The sequence below is a fragment of the Ursus arctos genome, unplaced genomic scaffold, assembly GCF_023065955.2.
Source record: "Ursus arctos isolate Adak ecotype North America unplaced genomic scaffold, UrsArc2.0 scaffold_24, whole genome shotgun sequence".
Taxonomy (NCBI): Eukaryota; Metazoa; Chordata; class Mammalia; order Carnivora; family Ursidae; genus Ursus; species Ursus arctos.
The window spans coordinates 20,276,594-20,295,457 of NW_026622919.1; the positions used below are offsets into that span (position 1 = coordinate 20,276,594).

The 18,864-nt window shown below is 46.4% G+C and overlaps 2 protein-coding genes and 1 pseudogene across 2 annotated transcripts; all 3 read left to right on the plus strand.

Moving 5' to 3' along the window:
* The first annotated feature begins 7,261 nt into the window (after positions 1-7,261).
* LOC125283422 (keratin-associated protein 9-2-like) lies at positions 7,262-8,308 on the plus strand. Its single transcript, XM_048224742.2, has one exon. It carries the CDS (start codon positions 7,326-7,328, stop codon positions 7,734-7,736), a length of 411 nt encoding a protein of 136 aa, XP_048080699.2. The 5' UTR covers positions 7,262-7,325; the 3' UTR covers positions 7,737-8,308.
* A 2,784-nt stretch (positions 8,309-11,092) lies between these two features.
* On the plus strand, positions 11,093-12,217 carry LOC125281060 (keratin-associated protein 9-2-like). Its single transcript, XM_048212593.2, has one exon. It carries the CDS (start codon positions 11,120-11,122, stop codon positions 11,618-11,620), a length of 501 nt encoding a protein of 166 aa, XP_048068550.2. The 5' UTR covers positions 11,093-11,119; the 3' UTR covers positions 11,621-12,217.
* A 3,433-nt stretch (positions 12,218-15,650) lies between these two features.
* Positions 15,651-16,436, plus strand: LOC125283424 (keratin-associated protein 9-9-like; annotated as a pseudogene).
* Positions 16,437-18,864: the final 2,428 nt, after the last annotated feature.

The following is an 18,864-nucleotide window of genomic DNA, read 5'->3' on the forward strand; positions in this document are numbered from 1 at the left end:
ACACCCAGTGCACCATGCAATACATGCCCTCCTTACTACCCACCACCAGCCTATCCCATTCCCACATCCCCCTCCCCTCTGAAGCCCTTAGTTTGTTTCTCAGAGTCCACAGTATCCCATGCTTCATTCCCCCTTCTGGTTATCCCCCTTTCTTTATCCCTTTCTTCCCCTACCGATCATCCTAGTTCTTATGTTCCATAGATGAGAGAAATCATATGATAATTGTCTTTCTCTGCTTGACTTATTTCACTTAGCATTATCTCCTCCAGTGCCATCCAGGTTGCAGCAAATGTTGAAAAATCGTTCTTTCTGATAGCTGAGTAATATTCCATCGTATATATGGACCACAACTTCTTAATCCAGTCATCTGTTGAAGGGCATCTCGGTTCCTTCCACGATTAGGCTATAGTGGACAATGCTGCTATGAACATTGGGGTGCATATGGCCCTTCTCTTCACTACGTCTGTATCTCTGGGGTAAATACCCAGTAGTGCAATGGCTGGGTCATGGGGTAGCTCAATTTTTAACTTTTTAAGGGACCTCCACACTGTTTTTCCAGAGTGGCTGTACAAACTTGCATTCCCACCAACAATGTAGGAGGGATCCCCTTTCTCCACATCCTCTCCAGCAACTGTTGTTTCTTGCCTTGTCAATTTTTGCCATTCTAACTGGCGTAAGGTGGTATCTTCGTGTGGTTTTGATTTGAATTTCCCTGATGGCTAATGATTTTGAACATTTTTTCATGTGTCTGTAAGCCATTTTATGTCTTCATTGGAAAAGAGTCTGTTCATATCTTCTGCCCATTTTATGATTTATTTATTTGTTTCTCACATATTGAGTTTGAGAAGTTCTTTGTAGATCTTGGACACCAGTCTTTTATCTGTAGCATCATTTGCAAATATATTCTCCCATTCCGTGGGCTGCCTCTTAGTTTTTTTGACTGTTTCCTTGGCTGTGCAGAAGCTTTTTATCTTGATGAAGTACCACAAGTTCATTTTATGTTTTGTTTCTCTTGCCTTTGGAGATGTGTCATGAAAAAGGTTGCTTTGGCCGATGTCGTAGAGGTTGCTGCCTATGTTCTCCTCTAGGATTTTGATGGATTCCTGTCTCACATCGAGGTCTTTCATCCATTTGGAGTTTATCTTTGTGTATGGTGTGAGAGAGTGGTCAAGTTTCATTCTTTTGCATGTAGCTGTCCAATTTTCCCAGCACCATTTATTGAAGAGACTGTCTTTTTTCCACTGGATGTTTTTTCCTGCTTTGTCAAAAATTAGTTGCCCAAAGAGCCGACAGTCCATTTCTGGGTTCTCTCTTCTGTTCCATTGGTCTATGTGTCTGTTTTTGTGCCAGTACCATGCTGTCTTTGTGATCACAGCTTTGTAGTACAGCTTGAAATCCGGCAACGTGATGCCCCCAGCTTTGTTTTCCCTTTTCAACAATTCCTTGTTGATTCGGGGCCTTTTCTGGTTCCACACAAATTTAAGGGCTGTTTGTTCCAGTTCTTTGAAAAATGTCATTGATATTTTGATCGGGATAGCATTGAAAGTGCAGATTGCTCTGGGTAGCATGAACATTTTAACTATGTTAATTCTTCCGATCCATGAGCATGAATATTTTTCCATCTTTTTGTGTCTTCTTCAATGTCTTTCAAGAGTGATTTGTAGTTTCTAGAATATAGGTCCTTTACGTCTCTGGTTAATTCCAAGGTAACGTATGATTTTTGGTGCTATTGTAAATGGGATGGATTCCCTAATTTCTCTTTCTTCAGTCTCATTATTCGTGTATAGAAATGCAACTGACTTCTGAGCATTGATTTTGTATCCTGCCACATTACTGAATTGCTCTTTAACTTCTAATAGTTTGGGGGTGGATTCTTTTGGGTTTTCCATATAGAGTATCATGTCATCTGCAAAGAGAGACATTTTGACTTCTTCTTTGCCGATTTGGATACCTTTTATCCCTTTTTGTTGTCTGATTGCTGTTGCAAGGACTTCTAGTATTATGTTGAATAATAATGGTGAGAGTGGGCATCCCTGTCGTCTTCCTGATCTTAAAGGAAAGGCTTCCAGCTTTTCCCCATTGAGAATGATATTTGCTGTAGGCTTTTCATAGATGGTTTTTATGAGATTGAGGAATGTACCCTCTATCCCTACACTCTGAAGAGTTTTAATCAGGAAAGGATGCTGAATTTTGTCAAATGATTTTTCTGTATCTATTGAGAGAATCATATGATTTTTGAATTTTTCTTTCTGGATAAAATCTAAGACACTGATCGATTTGCGAATGTTGAACCACCCTTGCATCCCAGGGATGAATCCCACTTGGTCATGATGGATAATCCTTTTAATGTACTGTTGGATTCTGTTAGCCTGGATCTTGTTGAGGATCTTGGCATCCATATTCATTAGGAAAATCGGTCTATAATTCTCCTTTTTGATGGGGTCTTTGCCTGGTTTGGGGATCAAGGTAATATTGGCCTCATAGAATGAGTTTGGTAGCTTTCCTTCTGTTTCTATTTTTTGAAATAGCTTTAGGAGAATAGGTATTATTTCTTCTTTGAATGTTTGGTAGAATTCCCCAGGAAAACCGTCCGGGCCTGGAGTTTTGTTATTTGGAAGGTTGTTTATCACTGACTCGATCTCTTCATAATTAATTGGCCTGTTTAAAAAATCAATTTCTTCCTGTTTCAGTCTTGGTTGTTTATAGGTTTCGAGGAAGGATTCCATCTCTTCCAGATTGCTTAATTTATTGGCATAAAGCTGTGCTCATTGGAACCAGACTGAGACCGGGAGCTCCGGGGGCGTGCAGGGGTGGCTGGTGCCTGGCGGTGTTAGAAACACAAAGGACAGAGACGTGCCGGCCCTGGAAGTGAGGGCTGGGAAGCTGGGAGTGGGGCGCACATCCCGGAATGCTGCAGGGTTGAGCAGCACCAACAGAAACAGAGTTAAACTGGCCAGAACATCAGTGGAGAATGGTCCGCGATCCCTCTGTTCCGAAACAGAGGCTGAGATTCGGCCACTACTGCTCTGACTCTCAGAAGAGGCACAGCAAACTGCCAGGGAAAGCCGCCAGAGAACAAAAGCCTGGAAAGACCGGCTCACATGTGCCCACCCCCACCCCTCCTCGCAGGGGACATGGAGACTCTAACCAAACAGGGTTGCCTGAGTATCGGCGCGGCAGGCCCCTCCCCCAGAAGGCAGGCTGAAAAATCAAGAAGCCCACATCCCTAAGATCCCTATAAAACAAGGGCACATGGCCTGGGTCCCGGTCAATAATTTGGGCTCTGGACAACCCCGCAACCTCTCCTCATGAGAATGACGAGAAGGAGAAATCCCCCCCAGCAAAGAAAAGACAATGAGTCTGTGGCCTCTGCCACAGAACTAATGGATATGGATAGAACCAAATTATCAGAAATGGAATTCAGAGTAACAATGGTCAAGATGATGTGCAGACTTGAAAAAAGTATTAAGGAAAATGTTAATGAGTATACAGAATCTCTAAGGGCAGAAATGAGAGAGAATCTGGCAGAAATTAAAAATTCTATGAGCCAAATGCAGTCAAAACTAGAGGCTCTGACAGCCAGGGTGAATGAGGCAGAAGAACGTATCAGCAAATTGGAGGATGGGTTAGTAGAAGAGAAAACTAAAATAGAATCTGGACTTAAAAAAATCCACGCTCATGAATGTAGGTTATGGGAGATTACTGACTCAATGAAATGTTCCAATGTCAGAATCATTGGCATCCCTGAGGGGGTGGAGAAAAACAGAGGCCTAGAGGAGATATTTGAACAAATTGTAGCTGAAAACTTCCCTAATCTAGCAAGGGAAACAAACATCTGTGTCCAAGAGGCAGAGAGGACCCCTCCCAAGCTCAACCATGGCAAACCTATGCCACGTCACGTCATAGTGCATTTGCAAATATTAGATCCAAGGATACAGTATTGAAAGCGGCCAGGGCAAAGAAATTTCTCACGTACCAAGGCAAAGGTATCAGAATTACGTCAGACCTGTCTACACAGACCTGGAATGAGAGAAAGGGTTGGGGGGGCATTTTTAAAGCTCTTTCAGAGAAAAACATGCAGTCAAGGATCCTTTTTCCAGCAAGGCTCTCATTCAGAATTGATGGAGAAATAAAGACCTTCCAGAATCGCCAGTCATTGACCAATTTCATAACCACGAAACCAGCACTACAGGAAATATTAAGGGGGGGTTCTATAAAGGTAAAAAGGCCCCAAGAGTGATACAGAAGAGAAAGTCACAGTCGATAGAAACAAAGACTGTACTGGCAACATGGCATCATTAAAATCATATCTCTCAATATTCAGTCTCAATGTAAATGGCCTAAATGCTCCCATAATGCCACAGGGTTGCAGATTGGATAAAAAGACATGACTCATCCATTTGCTGTCTACAAGAAACTCATTTTGAACCTAAAGATACATTCAGACTGAAAGTAAAGGGATGGAATACAATCTTTCACGCAAATGGACCTCAAAAGAAAGCTGGGGTAGCAATTCTCATATTAGACAGATTGGATTTTAAACTAAAGACTATAGTTAGAGACACAGAAGGGCACTATATTATTCTTAAAGGATGTATCCAACAAGTGGATATGACAATTATAAATATATATGCCCCCAACAGGGGAGCAGCTAGATACACAAGCCAACTCTTAACCAGAATAAAGAGACATATAGATAAAAATACATTAATAGTAGGGGACCTCAACACCCCACTATCAGAAATAGATAGAACACCCATGCAAAAAATTGACAAAGAAAAGGGGCTTTGAATGCCATACTCTATGAGTTGGACCTCATAGATATATACAGAACACTACACCCCAGAACCAAAGAATACTAATTCTATTCTCATGCCCATGGAACATTCTCAAGAATAGAGCATGTTCTGGGACACAAAACAGGTCTCAACTGATACCAAAAGACTGAAATTATTCCCTGCATATACTCAGACCACAACGCTTTGAAACTGGAACTCAACCACAAGGAAAAATTTGGAAGAAACTCAAACACTTGGAGACTAAGAACCATCCTGCTCAGGAATGACTCGATAAACCAGGAAATCAAAAATCAAATTAAACAATTTATGGAGACCAATGAGAATGAAAATACAACAGTCCAAAACCTATGGGATACTGCAAAGGCAGTCCTAAGGGGGAAATACATAGCCATCCAAGCCTCACTCAAAAGAATAGAAAAATCTAAAATGCAGTTTTTATATTCTCACCTCAAGAAGCTGGAACAGCAACAGAGGGACAGGCCTAATCCACGCACGAGGAAGCAGTTGACCAAGATTAGAGCAGAAATCAATGAAATAGAAACCGGGAGTACAGTAGAGCAGATCAACAGAGCTAGAAGCTGGTCCTTTGAGAGAATTAATAAAACTGACAGACCACTGGCAAGACTTATCCAAAATAATAGAGAAAGGACCCAAATTAATAAAATTATGAATGAAAAAGGAGAGGTCACAACCAACACCAATGAAATTGGAAGGATTATTAGAAACTTTTATCAACAGCTTTATGCCAATAAAGGAGACTTATAACTTCTAAACTTGAAGTACGGTTTATGTTGAGTCAGGGACAGAATTAAACAAGAGAGACAAAATAACAGATTATCACAGAAGAATAAAGACAGAAGAAACTACTCTTAACTAAAAATAAGCATGATGGATTCAATGTGTTTTGCAGTAAAAGTTGAAAATATGAGAATTGTGGTCTCTTAGAGAAGGTATCTGTCTGCAACTTGTCCCATCCATAATGGGAGGGAAATAAGAAAAATATCCAGAAAAATTGAAGGGTTGACCTGCATGTGAGAAAAAAATGAGATAAATATTTTGACCAAGTAATGCTGTGAGCAATCTCCTCCTGGATGTATGGCCAAAGAAATGTTTGTGTGTTTAGTAAACAACCTCTAAAACAACATTCATAGAAGCACGGTTTTTAATTTACCCAAACTTCAAAATACATACATGTTTATCAAGAGAAGAGCCAAGAAATAAATGGTGTCATATTCATTCAGTGAAATAATTAAATAGCAATGACAATGAGTAAACAACAAATATTTACACTGCTGATCTCTCAAACACTGCACAGAGTCAATTCTATACCCTTTCACTTATATAAAGCTTTAAAAAGCCAAATCAACCTACAGGGTTACAAATAAACACAGTGATTAGGAACCTTTGGGGACAATGAAGAAGTATAATTTGGAGAGACTGACTTTAATTTAAATTTCTTATCCTGGTTACCTTAACATGCGTGTGTTCATTCTGTAATAATCAATCAAGTTGGGAATTAATAATTTGTACGCTTTTTAAATGAATGGTATACCTAAAAACATTTAAACACGTTAGATACGAAAGACAAATCAGGTATCACCTTAACTAGTCCAATTCGCATATTAAATGTAAGCAAGTAAGAAAAAAATACAAAAGCCCATATATTAAACTATAAATGTGTTGTCAATGACATGAAGTCACATACTCTGCTGATTAACAAGGTTAAGACTAAACTCACCAACTCATCCTGGTTTGCCACTTCACCAGTTCTATCAAAAAAGTTCCACACCCAGGGAATACCCTTGTTTCAGGGTAAATCAATATTACTGCTCACAAAGGAAGTACATAAACTGATGATTGCTTAGTAGTCCCTATTAACTACTGCTGCTGCTTCTACACATTGGTTCTGTCCTGCCATACGGAACAGACGATGCCAGGTTTACTCCACCCATGGGTCTTTGACAGAACTGAGAAACAAGGTGGGGGGGTAAGGTGCTAGGAGAGACAAATGCCTGTGAGAGTCTAGAATCAGGCTTTGCGGGGAAAGAGACTCGGACTCAGCCATGGACTCATCTGTTCCTCTGAAAATAATCAGAATACTCCTCAAAACATGGAACTCCCAAATCTACAAGGAGCCTAGAAAAAAAAGCCAGGAAGGTAATACTACTCAAAACTCCCAAACACAAACCAGTACAAGGATAACTACATCACATGTAGGGATTATTATTGAACCAGGAAAATGCTAACGATATGACAACAATCCTTTTATCTGAAATGATTCTATGAGTTATAGTCGATTAAGAAACACATTGAACACTTATTTTCTAAAGATTCATAACATTGGGAAAACAACTTCCCCATTTGCAATTCCCAAATTATTGGGAAAACAACAGAAACAACAACAAGGAAGTCACGCCCATTGGTCCAAATTTGGGGATGCAGCGCATAAAAGCCCCACAACAGGAGGAGACAACAGAATCTGAGAAACTCACTTCTGAACAGAAGCTCCCCTCCACCTGTGACACCATGACCGACTCGTGCTGCTCCCCTTGCTGCCAGCCTACGTGCTGCAGGACCACCTGCTGCAGGACCACCTGCTGCCAGCCCAGCTGCTGCGGGTGCGGCGGCGGCTGTGGACAAGGCGGCAGCGGGTCCAGCTGCTGCGGGTCCTGCTGCTGCCAGCCTTGCTGCTGCCGCCCAACTTGCTGTCAGACCACCTGCTGCAGGACCACCTGCTGCCGGCCCAGCTGCTGTGTGTCCAGCTGCTGCCAGCCCAGCTGCTGTGGGTCCAGTGGCTGTGGACAAACTTGCTGTGGGTCCAGCTGCTGTCAGCCAGCCTGCTGTACCCCTGTGTACTGCAGGAGAACGTGCTACCAGCCCACCTGCTGCTGCGTGCCTGGATGCCTAGCCCAGGGCTGTGGATCCAGCTGCTGCTAGCCTGGTTGCCAGCCAAACTGCTGCCACACCACCTGCTGCAGGACCACCTGCTGCCACCCCTGCTGTGTGTCCAGCTGCTGCCAGCCTTCCGACTGCCAGGTGCCTCACCAGGAACCACCACCTGCACATTGCACTGATTTGCCATTTGGGAAACAAGGACACTGCCAAATGTTGCGGAAAGCCAGCATGCAGTCGCCAGCATTTCTGTTACTCATCTGCCTGTTCAGAAGCTTGTGAATCAGCTTGATGAAGCGTGGGCCACTTCTCCTGATTCTCTTCTTCCTTAGGTCTTGGGAGTCCCTGCCAGCTTCGTGCATCCAGATAGGGAGTCAAGATCTCTGCTTGGACTCCACAGTCAAGATCTTCATCCTGTCTGACCCCTTTGAGAAATAAATCCTCCTACCTGACATGTTATTTTTTTGCAACTATTAATGTCTGCACAAGTATGTTTTCTTTCGCAGCATACTCGTGGTTCTTGTATGCTGATTTCATCCTGTCATCATCCTTTTGAATGTCTCCCTAGACACAGGGAATCTCACATGAATTTCTTAATAAACCCTGTACCGATTTGCAACCCATATGGTGTTCGTGTCCTTGTACCGCATTCGCGACGTAACGATTTATATGCAGGTCACCTACCCCGTACACTACCCTTTTGGAGCCTCATACGCTCCCCCACAAATTCATTCCTCCATTTGCGGATGAGGAAGCCTCAGGACGTCATGTCGGAGAGCTGACGGGGACACAAAACTTGGACGCCGGGCTGCGTCTGCTGCCCTTGTTGAAGGGCACTCCCCTTCCCATCTGTAGGCGAGTTAGGCAACGCCCTGGGCCTGAGCACCAGCAAGATGTTCCTTTGAGGGTCTTCGTGGAGCGCGGAAGTCCTGTTCTCAGGTAGTTGCCGGTGCTAGATATGTGGGACAACGTGGTAGACGTCTGTGTCCTACCACTCAGGGACCTGCAGCCCCGTGTGAGGGCAGCGGGCCCGGCCCTTTAGAGCTCTTGGGAACACGGGGGCCCTTGCGTGGCCTCGGGCACCATCCAGCCCCTCATGCACCCCTCCGCATCAGAGATAGGTGAGCCTGCGGTGGCCTCACGACTGAAGGCCGCAGCTGCACACGCACGTCATGTTGTGTCATGAAGGTCCCCTTCTGGTTGGGCCTCGTGGTCCTCGGGGCCTATTAGCAGAGTACAGAGGGATCAGGCCTTTTTGTGCCCAGCCCATCATGCTCCCCAACTGGCGGGCGATTTGGCCTCATAATCCACATGTTAGTGTCCGTAGTGTAGTGGTTATCACGTTCGCCTCACGTGATCCACATGGTAGCAAGAAAAGGAAGGAAGGATGACATCAGGGCCGAGAGCCTGTGCAGTGCGCGTGTATGATCACTTGGAGTAATCCATGAGCTCTACACCATCTAAGGGAACCAGACAACCTCCAGCGTTTGGGGAAGGAACCCTGAAGCGTTCCCTTTGAGGGAAATCAGCGTGCCTCTCTGGGAGCGGGGCGTAGGCAGGGGTGGGGCGGAGGGCGAGGGGAGACTAAGTGAGGAAGAAGAAAGAGAAAAGAGCAGGGGCCTTCACAGGAGTCCCGACAGACAGAAGGCTGGTGCTTCTGGTCCCGAACTAAAGCATGACGCTGCCTCGGCACTCAGGGACGAGAGGCTGGATTCAGGCTCTGAGAGGAAGAGCAGACTTAGGCCCCGAGTCACCTCCCGGGAACAGCGGAGGGACCTCTGAGGAGCTAGGAAGGCTTCTGTCTGGGGCACACGCCAGCACTGGAAACCAGCTATCCAGGAGGCTCTGGACAGACTGCCAAGACCAAACTGGCCTCTTGCTGGCTCTGGAGAGCTGGGGGTCTGTGAGCTGAGATGAGGAACGGACAAGACCTGAGTGGCCTCCTACTTGCGCGGTACTGAGTGAATGCTTCATGTACATTTTCTTTAATTATTGAAGTAATTTTCCACAGAGGTATCAAGGTTCCCATTGCAGGGATGAGGAAATCAAGACTGAGACGGGTAAAGTTATGGCAGAGTTTGGTGTCTCCCAGAAGCCACTCTGAAGAACAGCATCCAGGCATGTAGTCTGTTTGGGGAGGGCAGATCCCACGGGGAGAGTGTGAGGAAGTGACACAGGGAAGTGGCACTATGAGTCCAGCGTCCCAGCTTGCAAGTGAAGCTTAACCCTGAGAGATATATCAGAAATGATGTAACACATTCATTGGGATTCTCCTAATTCAGCAACAAGGGATCTGGATTCTTTATACACCAACTCTCCAGAAGCACTGCTTGAGCGTTTCCCTCAGTGTGGCACGCACAGGACGCATGACGTTCTCCTGTGGCATGAAAACAGCCCTTAGGCATAGAGATGCGGCTCTGGTGGGTAGCAATTGTCCTGAACACCGGCAGATCTGAGATATATGGCTGGCGTATTAAGACATCATCTACATTCTACAGTCCTCTCCGCTCACACCCAATATTTTCTTCTTAATGATGGTGGACAGGCACAATTTGTATAAGAGGAAGACAGAGGAGGAAGATGAAGGAAAAGAGGAGGGGACGTGAGGTGGGGAGAGTGGAAGGTAGAGCGAGGGAGGGAAGCAGAGGGGAAGAGCAAGCAATAACTGTGGAGTCAGTGACATTAAGTAACTTCCTCTGCTGGTTAACAAGGTGAGGACTAGAGTCACCAACTCATCCTGGTTTCCCCAAACTGCCCCAGTTATAGCACTGAAAGTCCCACATCCTGGAAAAGCCCTCATTTCTGGGTGAATCAGGACTGCTGGTCACTCAGGAAGTCTGGCGATTGATGCCTGCCTCCTCTTGGTGTACTGCGGCTGTTTCTATCCACCTGCTTGATTCTGCCTTGACATATGGAAGAGATGAAGTCAGATATCCTCCACCCAGGTGTCTCTGACTGAACCGGGATACACAGGTGGGGTAGCGTGCTACGAGAGGCAGATGCCTGTGCGAGTCTGGAATCAGGCTTTGTGGGGAAACCGACTTGGGTTCACACATGATTTCAGTTCATCACTATGAACATAGCCACATCATGCCCCTCACCTCAGGGATAGTCCCAATCTACATGCAACCTAAGGACCAGCGCTGGGGAAGGACCACTAACCTGACTCGCCAACCACTTCCCAGCCCAGTGGGAATTACATCACATGATGAAATTATTGAAGCAAGACTGCTGCTGCTGATGTGACCACCTTGTGTTCATCAAAGATGTTTCTATGAGTTATCGTCAATTAAGAAACACATTGAACACTTACTTTCTAAAGATTCGTAACATTAGGAAAACAACTTCCCCTTTTGCAATTCCCAAATTATTGGGAAAACAACAGAAACAACAACAAGGAAGTCACGCCCATTGGTCCAAATTTGGGGATGCAGCGCATAAAAGCCCCACAACAGGAGGAGACAACAGAATCTGAGAAACTCACTTCTGAACAGAAGCTCCCCTCCACCTGTGACACCATGACCGACTCGTGCTGCTCCCCTTGCTGCCAGCCTACGTGCTGCAGGACCACCTGCTGCAGGACCACCTGCTGCCAGCCCAGCTGCTGCGGGTGCGGCGGCGGCTGTGGACAAGGCGGCTGCGGGTCCAGCTGCTGCGGGTCCTGCTGCTGCCAGCCTTGCTGCTGCCGCCCAACTTGCTGTCAGACCACCTGCTGCAGGACCACCTGCTGCCGGCCCAGCTGCTGTGTGTCCAGCTGCTGCCAGCCCAGCTGCTGTGGGTCCAGTGGCTGTGGACAAACTTGCTGTGGGTCCAGCTGCTGTCAGCCAGCCTGCTGTACCCCTGTGTACTGCAGGAGAACGTGCTACCAGCCCACCTGCTGCTGCGTGCCTGGATGCCTAGCCCAGGGCTGTGGATCCAGCTGCTGCTAGCCTGGTTGCCAGCCAAACTGCTGCCACACCACCTGCTGCAGGACCACCTGCTGCCACCCCTGCTGTGTGTCCAGCTGCTGCCAGCCTTCCGACTGCCAGGTGCCTCACCAGGAACCACCACCTGCACATTGCACTGATTTGCCATTTGGGAAACAAAGACACTGCCAAATGTTGCTGAAAGCCAGCATGCAGTCGCCAGCATTTCTGTTACTCATCTGCCTGTTCAGAAGCTTGTGAATCAGCTTGATGAAGCGTGGGCCACTTCTCCTGATTCTCTTCTTCCTTAGGTCTTGGGAGTCCCTGCCAGCTTCGTGCATCCAGATAGGGAGTCAAGATCTCTCCTTGGACTCCACAGTCAAGATCTTCATCCTGACTGACCCCTTTGAGAAATAAATCCTCCTACCTGACATGTTATTTTTTTGCAACTATTAATGTCTGCACAAGTATGTTTTCTTTCGCAGCATACTCGTGGTTCTTGTATGCTGATTTCTTCCTGTCATCATCCTTTTGAATGTCTCCCTAGACACAGGGAATCTCACATGAATTTCTTAATAAACCCTGTACCGATTCGCAACCCATATGGTGTTCGTGTCCTTGTACCGCATTCGCGACGTAACGATTTATATGCAGGTCACCTACCCCGTACACTACCCTTTTGGAGCCTCATACGCTCCCCCACAAATTCATTCCTCCATTTGCGGATGAGGAAGCCTCAGGACGTCATGTCGGAGAGCTGACGGGGACACAAAACTCGGACGCCGGGCTGCGTCTGCTGCCCTTGTTGAAGGGCACTCCCCTTCCCATCTGTAGGCGAGTTAGGCAACGCCCTGGGCCTGAGCACCAGCAAGATGTTCCTTTGAGGGTCTTCGTGGAGCGCGGAAGTCCTGTTCTCAGGTAGTTGCCGGTGCTAGATATGTGGGACAACGTGGTAGACGTCTGTGTCCTACCACTCAGGGACCTGCAGCCCCGTGTGAGGGCAGCGGGCCCGGCCCTTTAGAGCTCTTGGGAACACGGGGGCCCTTGCGTGGCCTCGGGCACCATCCAGCCCCTCATGCACCCCTCTGCATCAGAGATAGGTGAGCCTGCGGTGGCCTCACGACTGAAGGCCGCAGCTGCACACGCACGTCATGTTGTGTCATGAAGGTCCCCTTCTGGTTGGGCCTCGTGGTCCTCGGGACCTATTAGCAGAGTACAGAGGGATCAGGCCTTTTTGTGCCCAGCCCATCATGCTCCCCAACTGGCGGGCGATTTGGCCTCATGATCCACATGTTAGTGTCCGTAGTGTAGTGGTTATCACGTTCGCCTCACGTGATCCACATGGTAGCAAGAAAAGGAAGGAAGGATGACATCAGGGCCGAGAGCCCGTGCAGTGGGCGTGTATGATCACTTGGAGTAATCCATGAGCTCTACACCATCTAAGGGAACCAGACAACCTCCAGCGTTTGGGGAAGGAACCCTGAAGCGTTCCCTTTGAGGGAAATCAGCGTGCCTCTCTGGGAGCGGGGCGTAGGCAGGGGTGGGGCGGAGGGCGAGGGGAGACTAAGTGAGGAAGAAGAAAGAGAAAAGAGCAGGGGCCTTCACAGGAGTCCCGACAGACAGAAGGCTGGTGCTTCTGGTCCCGAACTAAAGCATGACGCTGCCTCGGCACTCAGGGACGAGAGGCTGGATTCAGGCTCTGAGAGGAAGAGCAGACTTAGGCCCCGAGTCACCTCCCGGGAACAGCGGAGGGACCTCTGAGGAGCTAGGAAGGCTTCTGTCTGGGGCACACGCCAGCACTGGAAACCAGCTATCCAGGAGGCTCTGGACAGACTGCCAAGACCAAACTGGCCTCTTGCTGGCTCTGGAGAGCTGGGGGTCTGTGAGCTGAGATGAGGAACGGACAAGACCTGAGTGGCCTCCTACTTGCGCGGTACTGAGTGAATGCTTCATGTACATTTTCTTTAATTATTGAAGTAATTTTCCACAGAGGTATCAAGGTTCCCATTGCAGGGATGAGGAAATCAAGACTGAGACGGGTAAAGTTATGGCAGAGTTTGGTGTCTCCCAGAAGCCACTCTGAAGAACAGCATCCAGGCATGTAGTCTGTTTGGGGAGGGCAGATCCCACGGGGAGAGTGTGAGGAAGTGACACAGGGAAGTGGCACTATGAGTCCAGCGTCCCAGCTTGCAAGTGAAGCTTAACCCTGAGAGATATATCAGAAATGATGTAACACATTCATTGGGATTCTCCTAATTCAGCAACAAGGGATCTGGATTCTTTATACACCAACTCTCCAGAAGCACTGCTTGAGCGTTTCCCTCAGTGTGGCACGCACAGGACGCATGACGTTCTCCTGTGGCATGAAAACAGCCCTTAGGCATAGAGATGCGGCTCTGGTGGGTAGCAATTGTCCTGAACACCGGCAGATCTGAGATATATGGCTGGCGTATTAAGACATCATCTACATTCTACAGTCCTCTCCACTCACACCCAATATTTTCTTCTTAATGATGGTGGACAGGCACAATTTGTATAAGAGGAAGACAGAGGAGGAAGATGAAGGAAAAGAGGAGGGGACGTGAGGTGGGGAGAGTGGAAGGTAGAGCGAGGGAGGGAAGCAGAGGGGAAGAGCAAGCAATAACTGTGGAGTCAGTGACATTAAGTAACTTCCTCTGCTGGTTAACAAGGTGAGGACTAGAGTCACCAACTCATCCTGGTTTCCCCAAACTGCCCCAGTTATAGCACTGAAAGTCCCACATCCTGGAAAAGCCCTCATTTCTGGGTGAATCAGGACTGCTGGTCACTCAGGAAGTCTGGCGATTGATGCCTGCCTCCTCTTGGTGTACTGCGGCTGTTTCTATCCACCTGCTTGATTCTGCCTTGACATATGGAAGAGATGAAGTCAGATATCCTCCACCCAGGTGTCTCTGACTGAACCGGGATACACAGGTGGGGTAGCGTGCTACGAGAGGCAGATGCCTGTGCGAGTCTGGAATCAGGCTTTGTGGGGAAACCGACTTGGGTTCACACATGATTTCAGTTCATCACTATGACCATAGCCACATCATGCCCCTCACCTCAGGGATAGTCCCAATCTACATGCAACCTAAGGACCAGCGCTGGGGAAGGACCACTAACCTGACTCGCCAACCACTTCCCAGCCCAGTGGGAATTACATCACATGATGAAATTATTGAAGCAAGACTGCTGCTGCTGATGTGACCACCTTGTGTTCATCAAAGATGTTTCTATGAGTTATCGCCAATTAAGAAACACATTGAACACTTACTTTCTAAAGATTCATAACATTAGGAAAACAACTTCCCCTTTTGCAATTCCCAAATTATTGGGAAAACAACAGAAACAACAACAAGGAAGTCACGCCCATTGGTCCAAATTTGGGGATGCAGCGCATAAAAGCCCCACAACAGGAGGAGACAACAGAATCTGAGAAACTCACTTCTGAACAGAAGCTCCCCTCCACCTGTGACACCATGACCGACTCGTGCTGCTCCCCTTGCTGCCAGCCTACGTGCTGCAGGACCACCTGCTGCAGGACCACCTGCTGCCAGCCCAGCTGCTGCGGGTGCGGCGGCGGCTGTGGACAAGGCGGCAGCGGGTCCAGCTGCTGCGGGTCCTGCTGCTGCCAGCCTTGCTGCTGCCGCCCAACTTGCTGTCAGACCACCTGCTGCAGGACCACCTGCTGCCGGCCCAGCTGCTGTGTGTCCAGCTGCTGCCAGCCCAGCTGCTGTGGGTCCAGTGGCTGTGGACAAACTTGCTGTGGGTCCAGCTGCTGTCAGCCAGCCTGCTGTACCCCTGTGTACTGCAGGAGAACGTGCTACCAGCCCACCTGCTGCTGCGTGCCTGGATGCCTAGCCCAGGGCTGTGGATCCAGCTGCTGCTAGCCTGGTTGCCAGCCAAATTGCTGCCGCACCATCTGCTGGAGGACTATCTGCTGCTAGCCCAGCTGCTAAGGTTGCGGTGGCTGTGGACAAGGCGGCTGCAGGTCCTGCTGAACGAGCCCTACCAGCCCTGCTGCTGACCTACTTGCTGTCAGACCTCCTGCTGCAGGACCACCTGCTGCTGGCTCAGTTGCTGTAGTTCCTGTGGCTGTGGACAAACCCGCTGTCTATGCAGCTGCTGTTAGTCAGCTTGCTGTACCCCCGTGTACTGTAGGAGAACCTGCTACCACCCCACTTGCTGCATGCCTGGGTTCCTAGTCCAAGGTTATGGATCCAGCTTCTGTTAGGCTTGTTACAGCCCAGCTTGCTGCTGTACCACCTGCTGTAGGACCACCTGTTCCCTCCCTTGCTGTGTGTCCAGCCTCTGCCAGGCTTCCTGCTGCTGATCAACTTGCTATAAACCCACTACTCACCAGAGATACATTTCCTAGACCATATGCCAACGTTACTATCTTCCAAGAAGTGGCTCCCTAAATTTACTGGGAACACAGCCTTACACTGCACTTGTTGTCATCTTTTTCTGTAATGCTTCTGTGTCTATGGAGGGAATGCAGTCTATTCAATTTGTTTTTATTCTTATTTATCTTGATCACTGTAGGAATTGCTGATAACTACATTTGGTCAACTCCAGATGCTGGTCAACATCCACTGATTCACACTCTCAGCCTCAGAAAAGTGATCATGACCTGTCACCTCTATGGCACCTAAACAGATTCTTCTGAGTGTATTTTAGCTCTCTACAGTGATCAATACTGATCATCTTTTTAGATATATGCATTATATAATAGTAACTTCTGCCAGGTTACTCAACTCTTCACAATGGCACTGAATTTTCTTCTTTCTGTTCTTTCCTAATAAAATTTGTATCATCCTGCATCCAGGATGTGGGGTTTTTTTTGCGTGGTTTTTTGTTCCTTTGCATGTGTATTTACAGCACTTCCTTTTTGAAGTCCTTTTTGAAGTTCTACTTTTGGGTTTCATTATATATTTGTTATCTCATTCAAGTTATCACAATTGTCCTACAAATTAGGCAGAGCTGAGGTTATCATTCCATTATTGTTCTCAGGGACCAGGAAATGGTTTACCATAGTGTGAATAGTTGACAGAAGCAAGTCCTTTGATTTCAGGTCAAGGACATTTTTATCTACATCTCCCAAAAATAGAAATGACACTAGTGATGGGGCACAAGGAAGGCATACATTTTGAGTCATTTCTCTAACAATGGAAATAATTATAAATTTCACATAGAGAATGATTTCAGTGTACCAAGCTCTTCCTTAATATTCTTCCCACATTTTGACCAATAGAGTTTTAGTTAATGAAGGGAGGCTTTATTTACATCTTCTCTGGATTCTAATCTGCCCTAGTGCAACCTGTCATCAAAAACAACATGAATATCATTGGCACATAAACTGTTCCTGGCCCTATTCTTGCCTGGAGGAACCTGTTTTTTTGATGTCATGGATTGACATGCTGGTATCATTTCATTTATCTTTTTTTTTTTTTAAGATTTTATTTATTTGAGACAGAGAGAGCATGAGTGGGGCGGGGAGGGCAGAGGGAGATGAAGAGAGAATCTCAAGCAGATTCCACGCCAAGCATAGAGCCCAACTCAGGGCTCAATCTCTGAGATCATAACCTGAGCCAAAACCAAGAGTCAGATGCTTAACTGAGTGCAACACCCAGGCACCCCTCATTTCACTTATCTTAACAGAAATTGAGATGAAGAATCACTCTTAGAAAGCACACAAGCTCAGAACACAATTCCTGGGCTCCCAAACTTTGAGGCAATTTGGTCTCCTGACCTGGACATTGTTAAGATAAGTTTGTAGAGTCCTGATAATTGAGGTAACCATCCAGTATGCATATAATGCTTTGATCCAATCATAATCTTCGCGCTGTTAATGGAAAGAGAACTTCCTGTGTTCTATGAGATAAAGGCACATAAACTAAAGGAAATAAAACTCAGAATTTTCAGGAAAAAGGAAAAAGGAGAAAGGAAAAAAGCAGTTATGCTTGGGTAGCTTAGTTGATTAAGCATCCGCCTTCAGCTCAGGTCACGATCCCAGGGTCCTGGGATCGAGTCCCGCATCAGACTCATTGCTCAGTGGGGAGCCTGCTTCTCCTCCTGCCTGCCACTTCTTCTGCTTGTGCATGCGCGCTCTCTGACAAATGAATGAATGAATGAAAGAATGAATGAAAGAAAGAAAGAAGAAAGAAGAGAGAAAGAAAGAAAAGAAAGAAAGAAAGAAAGAAAGAAAAGAAAGAAAGAAAAGAAAGAAAAGAAAGAAAGAAAGAAAGAAAGAAAGAAAGAAAGAAAGAAAGAAAGAAAGAAAAGGAGCAGAACGGATGCACTATTCAAAATCAAGATGGACATTAGGTTGGTTCCCAAATGGAGGAAACCTGGATCTTTGGATGAAAAGATGAATAATAAAGATAACAGCTAAGGCACCCAGCAGTACAAGGGTTAAGAAAGCTTTGTGCAGAAAATAAGTTTTGATTATGGCCACCTTTTTTTTTTTTTAAAGACTTTATTTATCTATCAGAGAGCGAGCACAAACAGGGAGAGCAGCAGGCAGAGGGAAAGGGAGAAGCAGGCTCCCACGGGGCAAGGAGCCCAACATGGGACCTGATTCCAGAACCTTGAGATCATGACCCGAACCAAAGGCAGACGCTCAACTGACTGGACCACCCAAGTACCACTATGGCCACCTTCTTAAGAAAATACTTTGGATTAGTTAACACAGTAGATGTGACAGAGAATGTGATATTCCTAGAGGATGTATCTGGAATTCTCTGCCAGATTACTACATTTTACAATGCAGAGAATGGATGGAAAGAATTACTAACATTTCCTGAGGGCCTACCATACCCTGGGTATTGAGATAGATGCTTTATCTGCACTATTTTTAGTTCTCATACAATTCTGAAAAGTGGGTATTATTACTACCATATTGGAGCTGAGGAAATCAGTGCTGAGTAAAGTAACTTGTATGAAATTGCATGTACAGTGAAACACCATCTTGGCTTCAAAACAGCTGTTTTGTGGGGTACAGATGAAATGATGAAGATACAGATCAGTGGAACAAAACTGAGGTCCAGAAACAGACTCACATTTATTATGCATTGATTTTTAAAGAAAGATGCCAAGTTAATATGCAGAGAAAGTGTGGTCTTTTAAACAAATAGTGTTGGAACAATTAAATATACATGTGCAAAAAAAAAAACAAAACAAAGAACTTCAACCCATTCTTCATATCATATACAAAATCCAACTCACATGGATTATAGACCTAAATGTAA